The sequence below is a fragment of the Oncorhynchus nerka genome, linkage group LG7, assembly GCF_034236695.1.
Source record: "Oncorhynchus nerka isolate Pitt River linkage group LG7, Oner_Uvic_2.0, whole genome shotgun sequence".
In the NCBI taxonomy this organism is placed as follows: Eukaryota; Metazoa; Chordata; class Actinopteri; order Salmoniformes; family Salmonidae; genus Oncorhynchus; species Oncorhynchus nerka.
The window spans coordinates 66,525,396-66,548,310 of record NC_088402.1 but is presented as its reverse complement, the minus strand read 5'-3'; the positions used below and the strand labels follow the sequence as shown (position 1 = coordinate 66,548,310).

General features: G+C 45.7%; 2 protein-coding genes across 2 annotated transcripts; one reads left to right on the top strand and one right to left on the bottom strand.

The window, feature by feature from the left end:
* The first annotated feature begins 8,720 nt into the window (after window positions 1–8,720).
* On the top strand, window positions 8,721–16,083 carry LOC135572653 (uncharacterized). The gene is made up of 5 exons (XM_065021082.1): window positions 8,721–9,885; window positions 10,211–13,197; window positions 13,734–13,899; window positions 15,338–15,492; window positions 16,021–16,083. The coding sequence occupies exons 1-5, from the start codon at window positions 8,721–8,723 to the stop codon at window positions 16,081–16,083; spliced, it is 4,536 nt and encodes a 1,511-aa protein (XP_064877154.1).
* Window positions 16,084–19,353: 3,270 nt separating this feature from the next.
* On the bottom strand, window positions 19,354–21,003 carry sike1 (suppressor of IKBKE 1). The gene is made up of 6 exons (XM_029664653.2): window positions 20,917–21,003; window positions 20,501–20,674; window positions 20,287–20,392; window positions 19,953–20,095; window positions 19,717–19,830; window positions 19,354–19,598 (listed from the first exon to the last, which is right to left on the bottom strand). Exons 2-6 carry the CDS (start codon window positions 20,657–20,659, stop codon window positions 19,479–19,481), a joined length of 642 nt encoding a protein of 213 aa, XP_029520513.1. The 5' UTR covers window positions 20,660–20,674; window positions 20,917–21,003; the 3' UTR covers window positions 19,354–19,478.
* Between the last annotated feature and the right edge of the window lie 1,912 nt (window positions 21,004–22,915).

The following is a 22,915-nucleotide window of genomic DNA, read 5'->3' as shown; positions in this document are numbered from 1 at the left end:
AGAAATAGAGGGTCCAGATTGTCAAGCCCAGCTGATTTGTACGGGTCTAGGTTTTGCAGCTCTTTCAGAACGTCTGCTATCTGGATTTGGGTAAAGGAGAACCTGGAGAGGCTTGGGCGAGGAGCTGCGGGGGCGGAGCTGTTGGCCGAGGTTGGAGTAGCCAGGCGGAAGGCATGACCAGCCGTTGAGAAGTGCTTATTGAAGCTTTCGATAATCGTGGATTTATCGGTGGAGACCGTGTTACCTAGCCTCAGTGCAGTGGGCAGCTGGGAGGAGGTGCTCTTGTTCTCCATGGACTTCACAGTGTCCCAGAACTTTTTGGAGTTGGAGCTACAGGATGCAAACTTCTGCCTGAAGAAGCTGGCCTTAGCTTTCCTGACTGACTGCGTGTATTGGTTCCTGACTTCCCTGAACAGTTGCATATCACGGGGCTATTCGATGCTATTGCAGTCCGCCACAGGATGTTTTTGTGCTGGTCGAGGGCAGTCAGGTCTGGAGTGAACCAAGGGCTGTATCTGTTCTTGGTTCTGCATTTTTTGAACGGAGCATGCTTATCTAAAATGGTGAGGAAGTTACTTTTAAAGAATGACCAGGCATCCTCAACTGACGGGATGAGGTCAATGTCCTTCCAGGATACCCGGGCCAGGTCGATTAGAAAGGCCTGCTCACAGAAGTGTTTTAGGGAGCGTTTGACAGTGATGAGGGGTGGTCGTTTGACTGCGGCTCCGTGGCGGATACAGGCAATGAGGCAGTGATCGCTGAGATCCTGGTTGAAGACAGCGGAGGTGTATTTGGAGGGCCAGTTGGTCAGGATGACGTCTATGAGGGTGCCCTTGTTTACAGAGTTAGGGTTGTACCTGGTGGGTTCCTTGATGATTTGAGTGAGATTGAGGGCATCTAGCTTACATTGTAGGACTGCCGGGGTGTTAAGCATATCCCAGTTTAGGTCACCTAACAGAACAAACTCTGAAGCTAGATGGGGGCGATCAATTCACAAATGGTGTCCAGGGCACAGCTGGGAGCTGAGGGTGGTCGGTAGCAGGCGGCAACAGTGAGAGACTTATTTCTGGAGAGGGTAATTTTCAAAATTAGTAGTTCGAACTGTTTGGATATGGACCTGGAAAGTATGACATTACTTTGCAGGCTATCTCTGCAGTAGACTGCAACTCCGCCCCCTTTGGTAGTTCTATCTTGACGGAAGATGTTATAATTGGGTATGGAAATCTCTGAATTTTTGGTGGCCTTCCTGAGCCAGGATTCAGACACGGCAAGGACATCAGGGTTAGCAGAGTGTGCTAAAGCAGTGAGTAAAACAAACTTAGGGAGGAGGCTTCTGATGTTGACATGCATAAAACCAAGGCTTTTTCGATCACAGAAGTCAACAAATGAGGGTACCTGGGGACATGCAGGGCCTGGGTTTACCTCCACATCACCCGCGGAACAGAGAAGGAGTAGTATGAGGGTGCGGCTAAAGGCTATCAAAACTGGTCGCCTAGAGCGTTGGGGGCAGAGGATAAGAGGAGCAGGTTTCTGGGCATGGTAGAATATATTCAGGGCATAATGCGCAGACAGGGGTATGGTGGGGTGCGGGTACAGCGGAGTCTGTGTTCTGTAAGGGTTGACGCTGGTAGAGACAAGAAGCTGGTACAGGGAGTGAACATTTAATGTTGATGGACATGGAACAGGACAGGACAGCGTCTGGACATAAACACATAACGACATTAAATGCAGACACAGGGAACAGTTATAGACCGGGGCAATCAACAAAGGGAAGGAGTCCAGGTGAGTCCAATGAGAGTTGCTGCTCGTAATGATGGTGACAGATGTGTGTAATGAAGGACAGCCTGGCATCCTCGAGCACCAGAGAGGGAGAGGGAGAGCGGGAGCAGGCGTGACACAAATAGTTTCATGTTTAATTAGTTGTACGGGATACGCATTGTATACATCATCCAACAAAATCCTTACTTGCAGATTCCTTATCGGCTATGCAACAACAATAAGAATACGAACATAAAGTAAACGGCAGTGGAATACATTTTTTATAGCAAGTGTAATATAGGAAGACACAATTTATAGTACAATATTTACAGGTGTATTTGGGAAGGGGGGATGGGGGCAAGTGTATAAATTGAGCAGTATAATAACCGACTGGTAGCAGCAGTTATGTTGTGCTAAGGTGCGGATAATCAGAGCAGGTGGTCAGTTCAGTTCAAATGTTCAGCAGTCCGATGGCTTGTAGATAGAAACGGTCTGAGCCTGTTGGTATCAGATCTAATGCTCCGATAGTCTGCCCGACGGTAAGGGAGGGAACAGTTCGTGGCTGAGGTGTGTGGGGTCCTTGATGATGCTGTGTGCCTTCAAGCACCGTTTCGAGTTGATGTCCTGGATGGGTGGAAGCACAGTCCCAGTGATGTACTAGGCCATCTATATCACCCGTTGGAGGTCCTTGCTGTCGTGGACAGAGCAATTCCCGTACCAGGCCGTGATGCAACTGGTCAGGACGCTCTCGATGGTGCACTAGTAGTATTTTGGAGATGACCTGGGAAGGAATGGCGAATTTCTTCAGCTGCCTTAGGAAGTAAGGACACTGTTGCGCCCTCTTGACAAGAGTGGGGGTGTTGTTGGTCCATGACAAGTCCTCAGAGATGTGGACGCTGAGACCCGTGACTCTGAGACCCGTGATGTGGACCTAAAACCCGTGACTCTCTCTACTACAGTCCCATTGATGTGGATCGGGGCATGTTCCCTCCTCTGCGTCCTGAAGTCAACAATCAACTCATTTGTTTGCTGACATTGAGGGAGAGGTTGTTGTCATGACACCACAATGCCAGTTCACTTTCCTCCTCCATATATGCTGACTTGTTGTTGCTGGTTATCAGGCCTACAACCGTGATGTTGTCAGCAAACTTGATGATGGAGTTGGTGTCGTGCAAATACACTCAGTCGTGGGTGAACAGGGAGTACAGCAGAGGACTGAAGACCCACCCCTGGGGGGCCCCTGTGCTAAGAGGGGGTGTTGTTTCCAATCTTCAAAATTAGTGGTTTACCTATCAGGAAGTCCAGGGCCCAGTTGCAGAGGGTGGTGTCCAGACCCAGGGCTCTAAGCTTGGTGTCGATCTTGGAGGGAAAAATAGTGTTGAATGCTGAACTGTAGTCAATGAACAGCACTCTCACATAGATGTTCCTCTTCTCCACATGTGCTACGGCTGTGTGAATAGCGATGGAAATGGCATCTTCTGTGGCTCTGTTGGAGTGGTAGGCAAATTGGAGTGGGTCCAGTGTGCCTGGCAAACTGGACTTGACGTGGGCCATGACCAGCACTTCATGATGACCGAAGTGAGCGCAACAGGGTGATACTCATTTGGGCATGTCACCTTGTCTTTCTTGGGCACTGTGACGATGGTGGTCTCCTTAAAGAAGGTAGGGACTACAGCTTGGGACAGGGACGTGTAAGATGTCCGAGAAGACGCCCGCCAGTTGGTCAGCACACACGGAGGACGCGTCCAGGGATGCCATCTGGGCCAGTGGCTTTTTGAGTATTCACTCTTTTGAGAGTTTTCCTCATGCCAGCCTCGGAGAGCGAAAGCACCTGATCGTCCGGAGAGGCGATAGTCTTCCTGGATGGCTCTGTATTGTCTGTCTTGAAGCGAGCATAGAAAGTGTAAAGCTTATCTGGCAGGGAGGTTTCGGTGGGTACCGCACAGTTGGATTTTCCTTTGTAGTCTGGGATAGTCTATAATCCTTGCCACATGCGATGTGAGTCTGAGTTGTCAAACATCAATTTAAGTTTTAGTCGTCTTTATGCATCCCTAGTGGATTTCCAATGCTCATACCTGCTTGCCTTGTATGCGTCGCTCGCTACAGAGTCATCAGGGTTTGTTCTGCTGACATTGAATGCTGTAAAATAAAAATAAAAAATAAAAGCCTATCGCTGACCTTTTGTCTCTCCTCTCTGGGGAGGTTCCTATTGCATTTACATTTACATTTAAGTCATTTAGCAGACGCTCTTATCCAGAGCGACTTACAAATTGGTGCTCTCACCTTATGACATCCAGTGGAACAGCCACTTTACTATTGCTTGGTAGGCAGCCACGGTGCGTCCTTTATTTAATTAAAGGGGAGATTAAGCTGATCCTAACTGTTATAGGCCAATTTCTATTTTGCCTTGTTATTCAAAAGTGTTGGAAAAACTTGTCAATAATAAACTGACTGGCTTTCTTGATGTCTATAGTATTCTCTCTGGTGTGCAATCTGGTTTCCACTCAGGTTATGGATGTGTCACTGCAACCTTAAAGGTCTTAAATTATTTCACCATTGCCCTTGATTCTAAGCAATGTTGTGCTGCTATTTTTATTGACTTGGCCAAAGTTTTAGATACGGTAAACTATTCCATTCTTGTGGGCCGGCTATATTGGTGTCGCTGAGGGGTCTTTGGCCTGGTTTGCTAACTACCTTTCTCAAAGATTGCAGTGATAAAGTCTTATACTCCCCTGGCACCTCCCTGGATTTTGTGTGAACGCTCTACAACAAAGCTTTCTTAGTGTCCAAGAAGCTTGTTCTGAACACCTCTAAAACAAAGGTAATGTGGTTTGGTAAGAATAATGCCCCTCTCCCCACCTCATACAATTACTTGGGAGTATGGCTAGATGGTACACTGTCCTTCTCTCAGCACATAAATCTAGACTTGGTGTCCTCTATCGTAATCACTCCTCTTTCACCCGAGCTGCCAAACTAACCCTGATTCAGATGACCATCCTACCCATGCTAGATTACGGAGATGTAATTTATAGATCGGCAGGTATGGTTGCTCTCGAGAGGCTAGATGTTCTTTACCATTTGGCCATCAGATTTGCCACCAATGCTCCATATAGGACACATCACTGCACTCTATACTCCTCTGTAAACTGGTAATCTCTGTATACCCGTCGCAAGACCCTCTGGTTGATTCTTATTTATAAAACCCTCTTAGGCCTCACTCCCCCTATCTGAGATACCTACTGCATCATTCACGTACAACACTCGTTCCGCCAGTCACATTCTGTTAAAGGTCCCCAAAGAACACAAATCCCTGGGTCGCTCCTCTTTTCAGTTTGCGCAGCTAGCAACTGGAACAAGTTGCAAAAAACACTCAAACTGGACAGTTTTATCTCCATTCAAGACTCAATCATGGACACTCTTACTGACAGTTGTGGCTGCTTCACCTGATGTATTGTTGTCTCTACCTTCTTGCCCTTTGTGCTGTTGTCTTTGCCCAACAATGTACCATGTTGTGTTTCTACTACGCTGTGTTGTCATGTGTTGCTGCCATGCTATGTTGTTGTCTTAGGTCTCTCTTTATGTAGTGTTGTGGTGTCTTTCTTGTCGTGATGTGTGTTTTGTCCTCTATTTTTTATTTTTGATCCCAGCCCCCATCCCCGCAGGGACCCTTTTGGTAGGCTGTCATTGTAAATAAGAATTTATTCATAACTGACTTGCCTAGTTAAATAAAGGTTAAATAAAATAAAAATATTCAAAATAAATGTCACTACAAAACAGCTTAAACAAATGCAGCTACTTTGTTGTTATTCTAGCTGCACTGTTTGACGTAAGTTAGCCGTATTTGGCTAGCTAGCAAGCAAGGGATAAGAATGTTGATAACCAGTAAGGCAATAGAACATTTAGAAAGTATGAATGATTGGGTCGTGTAAAGAAGTGCTATTTCTTATGCAGGTGACCAGCCTACTGCTATTACATTTCTATAACTCACAGTAAAGCCTGTGGGGTCCCCTACAGGATAGCTCCCACATTACACACTAACTGCCAAACCAGCGCACACACATAATCTCCTTTCTAGCCGAACATTGTGTGCCCGAAGAGGATTCTACGATGACGGACAGACAACTGAGCCAATGGCGGAAGACTACAGACTACACCCCAGCCTGAACCAATCCAAAGATCCGATCTTCTAGAATCAACCTACTTTCTGTTCCACTTATAAGGATTGTGTAAATTGTTAATGGTCTCTTTTCCTGCTGGTTCTGTGCGAGCTAACGGAAGAGCCGTAATTACGCTGTACCAGATATCTTTACTCTGAATAAACTGTCGCTTGTCATACAATTTACCACTTTGTCTGAATCGATCCTTGACCGGCTCACCCTTCTACATATCTAATTATCAACAGAACTTGGTAGCAAGAGGATGGTTAACTAACGGTCCAGTCGAAGTAAACTGATTGGGTGTGAGAGAGAGGGTGAGTGGGTGGAAGGACGATTCACGAAGGACGAGTGAAGACTTTTCGGGGGTGGACAACAATTCTGCTCAACTCGGGAAACTGATCTAAAGGTGCACCATAAATAAGGTAAGCAAAACCTGTTAAATCAAACTTTGCATATTGTCGTATAGTCTGTCTAAATTTTGATCAGTATTACCGAGTAAGTATGAATTCTTGTGTAAATTTATAATTTGCTGACGAGTTAAAGACAGTGAAGTGAACATATGTGGTAACAAACCGGCGACGGCCGGGGTGATATAAATCATTGATGAGATATCAGTAAGGGAATAAATAAAATTTTATTCATTAAATCTGGCGCCGAGGGGATAAATTGTAATTTTGTCCCGCGACCCGGTCAGCACAGTCTGATAGCTTTCAATTGATGAGAGATCACTTTGAGACCTGGATAGTTCCGATAGGGGTCAGGGATAGAGATCAGTGAGGGGATAGTTAATTACTATTCATTAAACCTGGCGCCGAGGGGATAAATTGTCATTTTGTCCCGCGACCCGGTCGAGGCCAGTCTGATAGAGGTCCACTGATAGGGGTCGGACATGTGTAATAATTCTGATAGGGGTCAGCACGATAGGAGTCAGGGATAGAGATCAGTGAGGGGATAGTTAACTACTATTCATTAAACCTGGCGTCGAGGGGAGAAATTGTAATTTTGTCCCGCGACCCGGTCGAGGCCAGTCTGATAGAGGTCCACTGATAGGGGTCGGCTGATAGGGGTCAGAGATATAACGTGTTGTTTTGTCTTGTTTTGTCTATTTGTAACTGTTTATATTAAAATGCAATGTGGTTGTAATTGTTTCCATTAAGATTGTTGATGGTTAGATAGAGAGAGAGAGATAGAATTCAATAAGGGTTATTTGATAAATCCGAAACTTCTATGTTATATGCACCTGTGACTTCTGTGTTAAATGTATAATCAGGAACAAAATGACTGATGTATAATTGAAATAAGATCTGAATATAATATTCAATATTGAGACTAAATAGTCGAATTGATCCCTTGGTTGCGCGCTCCACAAATGCTACACCAACCCATTCTTTTTCTCTAACTAAAATATACTAAGGAGAAGCTCTAAGATAAGGCAGAATACGAGCAGCAGTGTCTCCTCGAATACATCGTGGGTATTAATCAACGTCGGGCGAAGTATATGCTAACTATATTCAGATAGCCTGAGAGAATTCCGATTAAAACTACGATTAAATTCCGATTGAATTAAATTGAATTACGATTAAAGCAAATTCACAATGGCGACCCCCAATACTCCAAAGCTGAAGTTTAATGAGTTCCTAGACCAAAAAATGGAATATAGATCAGGGGGAAAGGAACAATGGAAGCATATAAAGAAAATTTGGGAGGGATTAAAGCTAAGATGGACGCAAGCAGGTTACCTAGCAGGGGGAACGCCAACCGGGGTCCAGCTGAAAACAATGGAATGTGGGTTAAGAGAGACACTGCAGGAAGCTAGAGATAAAGAGGCAGAAAATAACAAAAATCACGTATTTAAGAAAGAAGGGACTAAACAGAGAGAAAGGGCAGAAGTGGAACTGAAGATAGGAACTTGGGCCATCGAAGAGGCGCTGAGAGCACAACTGAATAAAAAACCTGAAATGATGGGGGTGGCCACTCCCTCAGAAGGGGAAGATGAGCAGACGGGCCACCACCAGGAGATGTCGCCAAATCCATTTCCCTCTGCCCCGCCAACACATGTGCCCTCAACGACCCGACCCCTTTACCCGGTCCTATCAAATTTGCCTCCACCTTATACTGATAAGGGGAAAAGGGCCGGGCCCGCGTCAACACAGGCCCCTGTGTTCCTTGTAAAAGAAGGAGTACTCTGAGGGGATACGTTGATCAAAGGGGGCCACCTGGAGTGTGAAGAATTAAAGCCTGGCCCACAGGGTTACTCCACACCAGGGGGTGCACAAAGGTGCACACCAGGGCCATCTGACATGCATGCCCCTCGATCTATGCGAGAACAGCTCCACCCCAGTGGCCACACGAGGAATCCATTCACAGATGGAGCATGGGGCAACGGGAGCAGCTTGAAGTCAGAGGGGAGGGGAACCCCCACCTCCTGCACATCCAGTGTGTACGGAGAACATAGAGGGGAACCAAGGAGCGATATTCGCAAGTGGCCGCCGACAAGAAGAAAATTTAATGACTTTCAGCGAACCGGAAGAACAGGGAGAAGATGATATGGAACTACAAGAGGAGACAGAGGAAGACGTTCCCCTCACGGCTGCAGGTGTATGGGAGGCAAAAAGTCAACTGAAACTCATGGAAGAAGTCGCAGCAGAAACGGGTGAAGTAGTCCTGATACAAGGAGTTTTTAAGGGAAAATCAACCCCCGTTGAAACGGCAGTAAGACGGTCGAAGCGCATCATAGCCAGACAAAGGAGAGAAGGGGAAGAAGAAGCCCAAAGACGACATGGGCTGTATCAAATGCCACTCAGGATGGACGACACAACGCACCGAGAGGAATACGTTGCCTGGAAGATGCAAGATTTGACGGCCCTGATGGAACAGCTCCCGAGCTTACATGGGGGTGCCTCAGCCTGGCTGCTTCAGCTTCAGTCCCTAACTTCCGGGGTCCGGCTTGCCTTGGGGGACATGAAGGCCTTATTGGCTAGGTCAACCGACTACACGACCATGAATGCCCTAATAAACACAGCAGGACTGGGAACATTTGGGTCAGCAACAGAACCTGAGAAATACAGAGTATCACTGTGGAACGAGCTCAGAAGGGCATATCCCACCGAGAAAAATTATGCAACCCTTACCTCTTTTGCCATGGAAGACGGGGAGCAGGCAGCTCAATACCTAGATAGGGCCAAGACCACCTGGAGGTCAGTCCACATTGAACCCCATGACCAGAGCGGAACTACTCTCAGCATGTGGAAGGAGATGGTGGTGAATGGGACGCCGACAGAGGTGAAAAGCAAGCTAAGGGCCACAGTGGGGCTGATGGCCTTGCCAACTGCTCAATTCAAGTCCCATGTCCACCATCACATCTCTCAATACAACAAAGACAAAGGCACGGCTGATTCACAAGTTCAGTCGCTGCAACTCCAGTTGCTCAAATTACAATTGAATGAGGCCCAAAAGACCGCAAAGCCTAAAAAGCAAATGGTGGCGGAGGAACCCACTGATATAGCCAAGATTGTGACTCAGACCATGAACCAGATGTTGGTGGCCGCTCCAGCACCACCGACCCCCGCACAGGCACCGGTCGTATACGCCGCCCCTCCAAATCCAGGAGCCAACTACGGATATGAGGGTTACACCCAGCCTGGATTTTCCAACCCACCTGGACCGACATGGGGGGGACCGCCGCAAGCTAGAAGAAATTGCTACAACTGTAACCAAGAAGGGCATTATGCAAGGGCCTGCCCCGCTCCCCTCTCACAGCAGCGCCAGTCATACTTGGCCTACAGGGGGAGGAGAGGTGGACAACGGGGAAGAGGGGCCCCAAGGTACCCAGCCCCTGCCCAGGGATATCCACCAGCCCCTGCCCAGGGATATCAACCAGCCTACAACCCAGCGCCCCCTACCGGTCCCACCTTCCAGGGGATGTCCGAGGGATACCCCCCCATGGGAATGAGGCTGCCCACCACCACCAGTCGGGTTAGATGGCCAACAATTCTCTGTCCACACGGAACCCACTATTACATGCGTAGTACAAGGGGTCACCCACAGGTTCCTTGTGGACACTGGATGTACATATTCCGCCATCAATTCTCATCAACCCCTCTCTTCAGACAAGGTAAAGGTGGTGGGGGTTTCAGGAAATCCTGAAGATCAATACAAAACTACTCCACTATTGTTCCAGTGGGGCCCTTCCAGTTTGAAACACCAATTCCTATATTGTCCAAATTGCCCAATCAACCTACTAGGTCGAGACCTACTCTGTAAATTAGGATGCGCAATCTACCTAACTGAATCAGGTGTGGAGGTGTCGCTCGATCCACCGCCAAGGGCCCGAATCCTGATGCTCCCAATTCTGCCCGCACCTGCTCTATCCACCACACAGGAGGTTTACTGGCTCAAATGCCTACCATCTGGACCTGGAACTCCTGCCATCCAATTTCAATTCAACCAATGGAGGAAGCTAATATACACCTTTCATCCCTATAAGACACCACAGGCAGAGTTGCACTGCACTCTCAACGTCACTGACGACGAAGACACGCCTTACACACAAGATTGGGATGAAAACATGATGCATCTTACCCCAAACATACGCTGCCTTACCATCATGTGCGGCCCTGAGGGGGTGGCAGCCCCAGTCATACTCCCACACCATATTAAACCTTGGTATCAACTGGGACCCGACTCTGCTCCACACGTGACCCTCGCAGTAGGGAATGGACATGAGGCCCGAAGTCTGGGTCCAATGATAAAAAGGGCCTCGAAACTCACTTGGGAAGCGACTAGTACACCAGGCCTGTTGAAGGCAACCACCGAAAAGATGTGGCGGCTGACTATGGTGGACACGGAAGAACGGTGCCAGCCTGAGCGTCTCACTCTCCCCAGGCACCACGGGAAACCATATTCTGATCACCCTTCCTCCCCTGCTGTCTTGGATTCCATAGACAAGGCAATATGGACAACCACACCATTTGACGTGGGAAAGTTACAGGTCCAACCAGTGCGCATTACCCTAACCAATCCGGCACAAGTACCAATATTTCGAACCCAATATCGACTGAAGCATGAACAGACCGAGGGGATCAGACCCACTATCGAAGGCCTCCTGGGAGCTGGGTGCATATACAGGACTCTATCACTCTGGAACACCCCCATACTGCCGGTTCTGAAGGCAGGAGGAGAAACATACCGGATGGTGCAGGATTTCCGGGCTGTAAATGAAGTTACCACACCTATCGATCTCCCTGTTCCAGACCCACACATCATACTGAGCAACCTGTCACCCAAACATCGGTATTTCACCGTAGTGGACTTGGCCAATGCCTTTTTCAGCATCCCATTGGATAAGGCTTCCCAGCCACTTTTTGCCTTTACCTACGAGAATCAGCAATTTACCTATTCCGTACTTCCCCAAGGTTACACTTCTTCCCCTGGAATCTTCAATCATATTCTGAAGACTCACCTGGCAGAACTGAAAATCCCAGAAGGAGTGATACTCATACAATACGTAGACGACCTGTTGCTGGGGGCTCCCACCTCAGACCTCTGTCTAGAAATGACTAAAACCCTGTTAGACTTTCTGGCAGTCAAAGGCTACAAAGGCAAGATGTCAAAAGTCCAATCATGCAGACGAACCGTTCTGTTCCTGGGAAGGGAAATCTCAAGCGAGGGGGCCGGCCTCTCAAAATCACACCGAGACTCAATCCTACACCATCCCAGGCCCATTACTGTTTCAGGAATGCTCTCTTTCCTGGGGTTGACGGGATACAGCCGTACTCACATCCCAGACTATACTGAAAGAACTGAACCTCTGAGAGAAATTGTTCGAGAAGCTGGCCCAAGAAACCTACAGGCCCCACTTACATGGACTCCTGAAGCTTCAACGGCGTTTGGGCTCCTAAAGACTGACCTGTCTGTGGCTGCTGCTCTCACGGCACCAGACTACGGTAAAACATTTCACCTGGATGTTTCTGAAAAGGAAGGCTTTGCATCCGCCGTCCTTTTTCAGAAACATGAGGGGGAGAGAAGAGTACTCATGTACCACTCTTCAAAACTTGACCACATTGAAACCGGCCAGACCGCCTGTTCCAGATACGTTGCGGCGGTAGCCAAGGCGATTGAGAAGACAGCCCATCCGGTAATGTGCCACAAGATGCAAATACACACCCACCACGGGGTGGCAGCATACCTCATCAGCAAAGAATTTACCTTCAGTGCGGACAGAAAAAACAAAATCCAGAACAAATGCACCCAGTCACACATCACTTTTGTGAACACCGACAAGAACATGGCAGATGCACTCACCGCAGAAGATGGCCTAGCACACTCCTGCCAAGAGAGGGCAGCACAAGAGCTCAAATTGAGACCAGACCTAGAAAATGAACCACTGACATCTCCAGACCTATGGCTGTACACAGACGGATGTTGCTACAAGGGAGACACAGGAAACGTAGCTGCCTATGCGGTCGTACAGCAGCTGCATGACAAAACACATGTCACGTTGGAATCAGGAATTATCCCCCAGCCAGCATCGGCACAACTTGCGGAAATTGTGGCTTTGACTCAAGCTCTAGAGAAAGCCGAAGGAAAAACTGTAAACATTTACACGGACTCGGCATACGCACACGGAGCTGTGCACATAGATGGACCACAATGGGTTAGGCGCAACTTTACCACCACAGGTAACCTACCCATCAAGCACCGAGCCCAAATGGAACGTTTGATACATGCCGTGTCCTTACCAAAGACAGTGGCCATAATGAAATGCCGAGGCCACCAAAGACTGACCAGCAGAATCAATCAAGGAAATGATGCCGCAGACCTGGCAGCCAAGGCCGCAGGAGGATACAGCCCCCGACAGATGGTGCTCGGGATAGAACCGGCAAGGACTGAACTGACAAGCCAACACATACTAGAACTACAGGAAGAGGCAGGCCCTTACAAACATTCGGTTTGGACACAGAAGGGAGGCTCTAAAGGACCAGATGGAATATGGAGATGCCATGATGGCCGACTGGTGGCTCCGGCTAATCTCTGTCCAGAACTGATAAGGGAAGCCCATGGACCCACTCATGAAGGGAAACTCAGAACTTTACAGAAGGTTTCGTACATATGGTGGCACCCCCACATGAAGGACATGACAGATTTATTCTGTGACGAATGCAACATATGTGGGAGCCACAATCCAAAGAAGCCTTACCAAACCCCGATGGGGGCCTACCCGGTGCCAAACGCATGTTTCCAAGACATCAGTATAGACTATACAGACATGGGAGAAGACAATGTAAAGAACGGGAAGAGATATTTGCTAGTAATGGTAGATAGATTCTCTAGATGGGTAGAAGCAATTCCAACAGCTAAGGAGGATGGGAAAATGGTCATTAAGTGGCTACAGACAGAACTCATACCTAGATATGGGGTCCCTAGACATATCCGTTCTGACAATGGGTCCCACTTCGCAAATAAACACCTGAGACAGGTGGAGGAGAGATTCGAATTATACACAAGTTTGGTTCCGTGTATAAGCCGCAAGCCCAAGGCCTTGTGGAGCGCTGCAACCAATCTCTGAAGTGTAAGATAGCCAAAGTGTGTGCTGGTACAAAACTGACATGGGTGGAGGCCCTGCCACTGGCGTTGATGGCCATGAGGTCATCACCTGGGGCAGGGACTCATCTCTCACCCCACGAAATAATGACAGGGAGAGTAATGCCAGGTCCACCAAGAGAGGGAGGTCATATGCCCCCTCTTGATGTACACCAGATAGGTATGACTGACTATGTAAGAAAATTGACGGAACTGTCCGCAGCTCTTTCCAAACAGATACACAAAGTCCATGAGGGGGAGCTGACGGGAGATCCGGAGCAACTGAGGGTAAAGGTCGGCGATTGGGTAAGGATCAAGGTCCACAAAAGAAAGTGGGCGGATCCCAGGTGGACTGGACCGTACGAAGTGAAGGAGGTTACTTCACACTCAGTCCAGGTCAAAGGTAAATCGGGCGCACCTTGGCACCACTTGACTCATTGTACACCAGCACCGACTCCTTCCAGAACTCTGACTGAAGTCAGGGTCGATTTGAGCGACCTAAATTTGATTACAACCACAGAACCCTTAGTTGGTGAGGATGTGGGAGCAACTCCCCAGCACACCAACTAACCGGTCGTCCAGAGATAGGGGCTATCCCTGGACGAGATTGGGGATATCGGGCCCCGTGTTTGTTATTTTTATTGTAGTCACAGGAGTTTCCATGGGGATTCTCCTGTGGGTATTAGAGCATCATACACCTACATTACAAGCAGATATAGGACCCTCTAATGGGTCATCCAACCTGACCACATCCATGGCACATATAGAACTGACTAATCATTTGCACAAGAGGCATTCCACCACCCCTGACACTGATTGTAAGGCCAACGACATACGGAGCACGACCGTTTGCGTCCCCGCAACCGCAACTAATATCATTAACATCCCTTGGGGGACTTTAGGGTACTCTAGGCAAAAGGGGAGGGAACAGGTGGGGGCCAATGCACTCTGGTTTGCCGGACATGTCTGGTATATGACATTAGGGAAGGTTGGCGATTGGTCTTGGAGGAATTTGGTGGGGGAGACAGGTAATGGGTGGGAAGACTGGACAACAAACGAGGAGGCAGTGAAATGGCGGAAGCGACTGACTTTAACTAAGACAAATACGGGACTGAAATTTACTGTTAGGCCAGGGGGCCAGCCCTTAGGGTGTTATGATTTCATACTGGCCCCAGGGATTTCCGGGGTCAGTTATTGGTTGTGGCGAATTTGCGTGACTAATAATCCTAAACCGACTTCGGTTACAGTAAGGAATGACATGACCGCACCCGTAAAAGGGTCCCCGTCATCCCCACTGTTTGGCCCGGTGGAGGCAATATCCAGGCTTAAAAGTCCGGATGATGTAATTTTAACAGCCACAGGAGTCTCAGGTTTTTCCAATAATTGGCTATTGTTGACCGAGGAAGCTGCAAATACCACCAGGCAGAGTTGTGTGGTGTGCATGGGAGCTCGTCCATTGCTCCGCATTGTCCCAGCAGTAGTGACTCTAGCATGTCTAATCCCTCTTATGACTACAGATAACCCCAGGGATAATTGTACTGCCTGGGATGATGTCTATCCGGTTACTAAATTCACCACTAGGAACCCAGTGTTTTCCAACCAGGTTGCAAGGGCAAATTTTACTTGTGTCAATATGACGGGAGGAGGAACCGAGGTGGGATGGATTCCTGCGGATTGGTGTCTGGATACAGTTAATATTAAGGGGAGCCTCAGGCCAATATCCAGAGCAGATGTGTGGTGGTGGTGTGGTAGTACGGTCCTGTTTGATAAGTTACCCTCCAACAGTACTGGACGCTGTGCACTTGTTACTCTCTTGTTGCCTGTTTCTATCTACCCTATAGGAGCCGAGGACCTTGTTCTGCGGATCCAGGGAGTGAATCCCGGATATAGGGGACGTTCCAGGAGAGCCACCACCCCATCTAGTGGAGACCCCTCCTACATAGACGCTATCGGAGTCCCTAGGGGAGTGCCTGATGAGTATAAGTTAATAGATCAGGTAGCTGCAGGGTTTGAATCATCCATCTGTTGGTGGTGCACAGTTAACAAAAATGTTGATCGTATTAACTATATACATTACAATGTCCAAAGACTAGGCAACTGGACTCAGCAGGGTTTTGAAGCGGTACATGGTCAACTGGCTGCAACCAGCCTGATGGCTTTCCAAAATCGTATTGCCATTGATATGTTACTCTCTGAGAAGGGCGGAGTTTGCTCTATGTTTGGTGACCAGTGTTGTACTTTCATCCCTAATAACACAGCCTCGGATGGTAGTTTGACGGTCGCTTTGGAGGGTCTGCGGACGCTTAATGGTAAAATGAAATCTCATTCTGGGATAGATACCTCGATGTGGGACTCCTGGATGAGTGCGTTTGGTAAATATAAAACCCTGGTTTCCTCCATTTTGGTATCCATTTCGGTGTTCGCTGCCATTTTAGTTCTCTGTGGATGCTGTTGCATTCCATGCATCCGTTCCCTTACCACTAGGGTTATCTCTAGAGCTATTGACCCTTCCTCCCCTTCCCAGATGTTTCCTCTGCTGGATAAAGACCTACTTGAATTCGAGGATGAGGAGGAGAGTGCCTATTAAGTTTACATTATATCTGCTGTTGCCTTGTGGGGATGTATGTATGTGTTATGCAAGTGGATCATTCCGCCTGACTTGCCTAGTTTAAGTCACATCTCTTTGGAGATGTGAAGAGAGGGAATCACAACTTTTTCCTGCTGGAAAAAGTTGGCTTATGTGGACAATCATTTTATCTTTATTTTTGAGCTGTTGTTCTCCGCTCTGTTAAATGAGGGTTGTAAGTTCCTAGGTGGCTGGTAGCCAACTTAGTACATAGTGGGATTGAATGGAGAACATGATGGTAATACATATATATCTATTTCTGTTTAATACCGTGCCTTATTTCATAGTCCCTTTGGGAGAAGTTTCTCTTTGTGTCTGGATCTAGTTAGGTTGTGTCACGTCTCTGGGGAGATGTGAAGAGAGGGATTTGTAAAGAAGTGCTATTTCTTATGCAGGTGACCAGCCTACTGCTATTACATTTCTATAACTCACAGTAAAGCCTGTGGGGTCCCCTACAGGATAGCTCCCACATTACACACTAACTGCCAAACCAGCGCACACACATAATCTCCTTTCTAGCCGAACATTGTGTGCCCGAAGAGGATTCTACGATGACGGACAGACAACTGAGCCAATGGCGGAAGACTACAGACTACACCCCAGCCTGAACCAATCCAAAGATCCGATCTTCTAGAATCAACCTACTTTCTGTTCCACTTATAAGGATTGTGTAAATTGTTAACGGTCTCTTTTCCTGCTGGTTCTGTGCGAGCTAACGGAAGAGCCGTAATTACGCTGTACCAGATATCTTTACTCTGAATAAACTGTCGCTTGTCATACAATTTACCACTTTGTCTGAATCGATCCTTGACCGGCTCACCCTTCTACATATCTAATTATCAACAGTCGTGTACATAGATACAAAACAAAAAGACTTAAAGACTGGGTCGCGTCTCTGGCAACCGAACCAATAGAACGAATTTCCAGCCAGTTTGGGTAGCAACCCTAGATTTATGTCTGGACTATATCTTTGTGGGATGAAATAGTATGAATATATTCATCAAAATATATTTTTATGAAAATGTGTAAATCATTATTTTAATATTGGTAACCCTATGTATAAAAGTTACAATGCCCTCGATGCCGGTGTTTGGAGGATATATTGGCATGGTTTGCCGGCCCAAGAGAACAACACCCATGCCAATATATCCCTCAAACACCGGCATCTCTGGCATTAAAATGTATTTATTTGTATAACTACCTGAATATTGATACTCATTAAAAAAAATTGAAGGTTGAGTGATTTTGAGAAATTAATTGTTATAACATAACATTAGAATTGTTATAACGTTATAATTAGGTGCTAATGCCAGAGAAGGATTTTTAAACACCCAGCACTTGGGAAACATAGATCAGGCGTGGCCAACACTCCTGTGGCATAAACAGGATTTTCTTCCGGATGTATTTTAAAGAATTCACCCAAATTACAAAATGTTTGTGTCCTTACCTTGAAAGCAGTCTATGGACAAGGAGACTGCAATCTATATTTGGTTACCCACTGCCATCAACCATGAATATTAGTATTTCCTGTGCAGAGCCTTGGTGTAGTGGTAAACACTCTCCGACACATGTTGCATACAACTTTCCACATGAGAACAGGAATCAATCACGGCTTCAAACCTTCCACTATTTTTCCCATTAGTGTGTCTCCATCTAACTTCAAACAACCTAAAAATTATGTAAAATAAATATATATGTGCATACTTTAAATTGAATCCCCCAAAAATCACAAAGTAAGAAAGTGATACAATTTTGAGTGTTCATTTAATGTTCAAAGCATTCTGAATACAATTGACCTGTATAAGTATCTAAAAGCAGAGCAAAGCAGAACGTAGCTAACGTTCTGGAACAAATTGGGTTATTTACCAAGTTTGATGGCACTCTCTGCGAGGCATCAGTTAATCATGCCAGGAAAAAAGCGTAACTTTTTTTCTTGCTAAAAATGTCAAACGCAGGCCCTGGATTCTGGAGCCATAACCTAAATCTCACGATAGCTTGTTTTAATTGAAGCCCTTAAAGCAATGTCTCCATCTAGCGAAAGCCCCGAATTTCAGATCGCCATTACTTTTGAGTGAACTGGGAAATTCAAATAACATTTTTTGTCATCCTGAGTAAAGGGAAATTTTCACCAAATCTATCCATCAAGCAAGTGCTCCATATCTTGCAATGTCCGCATTTCCTTTTGCTGTAAAAATAAAATCAGTGAAATTAGGCATTTGATTAATATTTATTTGAAACATCAAATTAATAAATTCACTCATCAAAGCATTGAAGAAATTACAGCTCACTTTTGCAATAATGACAAGAAAGTTTCCTGAGATGACAATGTCATATACAATTTGACAACAGTCCGTCAAGCTGTTGGATTGTTAAAAATCAAATTTAAAAAAAGATCCTCAAATCTAAGTTATGGTCAAACGCTAAATGTCAAGAACATCACACACCGACTCATTATGTAAGTATTATACCAGACATGAAAAATATATATTTTTACACATGAATTACAGACATTAACAAAATATTTCTAATAGTTCTAATGTAGCAGATAATTACATACAGATACAAACTGTTAATCTGCTACAAGCAAGTCAGACTGAAAATTGATTTGACTGAATTTCTTACTGTTTTAAAAACTCTGCATTGTTGGTTAGGGGCCCATAAGTAAGCCCATGTGAAAAACGCAATTTGATTTGAAACATTTGGAGACAACAAGATGTCATATCAGGCCCAGGGGAATAAACATCAAGACTTGCAGTTTGACAGCATAACATTCGCTAAACCATGTGGGGAGAGTTGGCATTTGGTTTCCCGTGAATTGACCACATGATTATTTCTACAATGTTGCAAGTACATTTGAACAAATGACTCAAAATGAAAAGCTAGAGACCATGCCATAAAAAGCAAATGTGATTATCTTTGGCCAATGCAAAAGCTCACCCTCTATACTAAAACTGCTGTACAGGAGCTAATCTTTCCTGACAAAAACAGTATTCTCTCTTCTCTGTGCCTTTACAGTGCTTCATTGGGCAGCAGGAGCACCTTTGGAAATATATATTAAATGGTAACTAACAACACAAAACATGGACTTTGTCTTAAAGGGAAGGGGTGACCGGTGGTGAAAATGTAATCAACCCTGTCTTGTGGCCCCGGGGAACTGTTCTTCTACATGAACAATCCAAACTCCTCTCTATGGGAAGTTCTCGATTGCATACTCCTACTGTCCTCTCTCCTCAAAACCCACTGGAGGAGAATGTCAGAGGGGCGGGACCTCTGGCTTTCTCATCCAAAAGGTTTTGAGAAGGAGACGAGGAGAGGATGCGAGGAGTATGCAACTGAGATCTTCTCTATCGATTCCATCACTGATTGGTCCCCGGTTCAGCTTCTTCCTCTGTCGCTGACTGGCTGGAGTCTTCCTTCTGTGGCCTCACAGAACTCTTACTAATGGTCAGTAGATCTCGCAGCTCCTTGTTTTCAATCTAAATGCATGAGAATATTGGCCATGGGTTGATAAATAGTATTTCTATTTACCCTATTTACCCTGACCCAGTCATAGATAATAAAAATAGTAATTTGCTTGATTTAACCATTTTTTACCTCTAGTTGGGCAAGCCTCTCTCGCACAGAGCAGTAGTGCTGGTCATCCACCTGAACAGCTCTTCTCATCACCTGACCCATCTCGCATATCCGCTCCAGTTGGCTTTGCACTTCCTTCATGATAATACAAATTCAAACAAATAAAACATGACACATAGCTAATTGTTTTTATCATAAATGTGAGTCAATATCAAATGTTATTACATTCATTCTGAGTAGACAGAAAGGGTGTGTACCTTGGCATGGTCCTCATGAAGGCTAAGAACAGGCTTTGTGTCCAGCTCCTTCTTTTCCATCATAAGCTGTAGCATTTGCTTGCGGTATCTACCCATGATCAATTCTAGCGCATACTGATGCTCCTCCAAAGACAGCCACAGTTCTGTGGAGATTTAACACATTACCAGACATATCTGTGCTTCAAATATATGACACATACATTGGTGTAATATATTAACAGATTATATTGTTTTTCTCGTGCTGCAAACATTTGACACCGAATCACATTTGACTGAGACAAAGTGGGTTAGAATAAAATATTACAGTGAATAAAACATATGAATTGTGTCTTGCCTCGGTTTTCTTGCTGTAGTTCCTTTATTTGGGTATTCTCTTGCGTTAACAGGACGTGAGGCTTGTACTTTGACAACTCCTGTATCTCAGAACTTTCCTCCATGTACTAGGGGAACAGTGAACAGATAAATCCAAGGCTCTCATCTATATGCCATTAAAAAAAATACTAGATACGTATTCAGCAAGCTCGAAAGATAGCAGCAACCAAATGTACCTTGTCTGGAAGGGCATTCCCCACCTCTCTCATGCCCTGAACCTTCTGGCTGAGCGCTCCAGACTGCTCGATCAGTCCTTCTGCCGCCGTGTCGTGCTCTTTGAGCCTCTCAAGCAGCGTGCGAGCATCGCCAAGAACCTTTTCCAAAGTGCACGCCATAGCCTTCTGCACTAGCTTGATTACAAACGGAAGACGCAGGTCCTTTTTACATTACATTTGCTAGCTAAATTTGCTAACCAATCATCGAAATAGCTAACCTTAGCTAGCTAGTTATAGTGGCAGATCTTTTGTAGATTAGCGGACAGATTAAATCCTTGCTTTACTGATATGCGTCATAGATAAACATGAGTATCGTCAAGTATTTTGTGAAAATTGACCAAAATATCAAGAAATACTTCAAAAACAAACTCTCTGACCTGGAGACCGCTGTTTTCGGAACAAAATGTGACTCATTAGTTTTACATCACTTCCGGTCGTAAACAGGGTTGTGTTCAAGATAGTAACACAGTTTCTAAACCCATACGCGCAACATCGCGAGACTTCCAGGAACGCTTTTGTAATAGACCAACCAGACCAGCCTGCGGTTTGGGGTTAGAGAAGTCACTGAACAACTTTACATGCAGACCAATGTCCCGTTATAATTCGGGTACTGAAGTATTCGATTTTTGAGTTGTCATATAAACATCACATCCCGTTTACAATAACCCGAAAAAGTTTTTATCCCAGTTATGAGAAACCCGGATAAGATGCCTGGGATATGCTGATATTAGACGGGGTACTGTGGCATGTAACCAACGTATCCCCTTTACCACAGATAACAATTAGGTTTAGGTATAAGAATATTTGCCTTTACCATTGTTTTTCACGGTCTGCGCAGGCTCAGTTTCGCATATCATAGGTGTTGTGTGATGTCAAACAAATCACTTTAAAAAAGTCGGCTACCTGCGCAGCTTGACCCACCATGATTCCATAATAAGTTGTGCTGATACTCTGCACTGGACATTATGGCGGAGCCCACTGGCCACTTCCACATCTAATTTAGACATGTTTCTGTTTATAATTTCCAACATTTGGTAGGCCATTTGTTTGTCAACGAAAGTTAGATAAATGCAGCTTCTCTTCTGTCATAACTTGTTGTCCCAGAAAACTATAAAAATAGTTCTCACCTGAATAATGTCTTACATCAATAGAATGAATGAGTTTGTAATCTAGTTAAAGTATATGAAAAGGGGTATGTTTTGTTTAGGGACCGGGATTAAACGCAATAACTCCAAAACAGTGGAAAGATTGGTCCTGTGCAAAATGTCATCAGTTTGACCGGTTTTAATGGGGAAAAACCTGAGAAAACAATAAAAACACGTTTCTGACTCCATTCAGTTCCTCTTGGGTGCATATGTTTGTGGTTGAAATACTGTCTGCTTGTATTAGGTGTCAAAGATAACACATTACATACGTATTCACATTTTCTCAAGAGATTCCTGTTCAAGACAAAATTAACATTTGTATAATTTTACTGCAAGAAATGCATAATTCTGCAAGAGTTAATGGCATATTACTACATGTGAAAGGTTATAGGCCTACCTACAGTCAGTGTCCATATTTCAATATTCTGTTTAATCATGGATACAGGGATACTCATGATGTCACGATCGTCGTAAGAAACGGACCAAAGCGCAGCGTGGTGTGAATGCATCATTTTAATGGATGACGAAAAACACGACGTAAACTGACCAAACTGACCAAAACAACAAAACAACAGTGACTGCTAATGCAACATAGTGCTAACATGCAACTAGACATAGACAATAACCCACGAAATACCAAAATAAGTTATTTTCAATGACGGCCTAGGAACAGTGGGTTAACTGCCTGTTCAGGGGAAGAACGACAGATTTTGTACGTTGTCAGCTCGGGGATTTGAACTTGCAACCTTTCGGTTATTAGTCCAATGCTCTAACCACTAGGCTACCCTGCCGCCTGAAACAGTAATCCGGTTCAGACCCCAATAGTCAATACACGGGCGTAGACCTCCCTCCTCCTTCAAAAAAAAAAAAGAAAGGCGGGTGAAGTGGAGGACCTAATGTACCCCTGACGCAGGGATTCGGAGACATATGTTTCCATAGCCTTCGTCTCCGCCTGTGAGAGGGGATACACGTGACTCCTGAGAAGTGCAGTGTCTACCAGGAGATTTATCGCACAATCGCCCCGTCGATGGGGTGGTAATTGAGTCGCCTTCTTTTTTGGAGAAGGCGAGAGCCAAATCGGCATATTCAGGGGGAATGCGCACGGTGGAGACCTGGTCTGGACTTTCCACCATAGTAGCACCAACGGAAACCCCTAAATACCTTCCAGAGCACTCTTGCGACCACCCTGTGAGAGCCCTCTGTGGCCAAGAAACAGTGGGGTCATGACAAG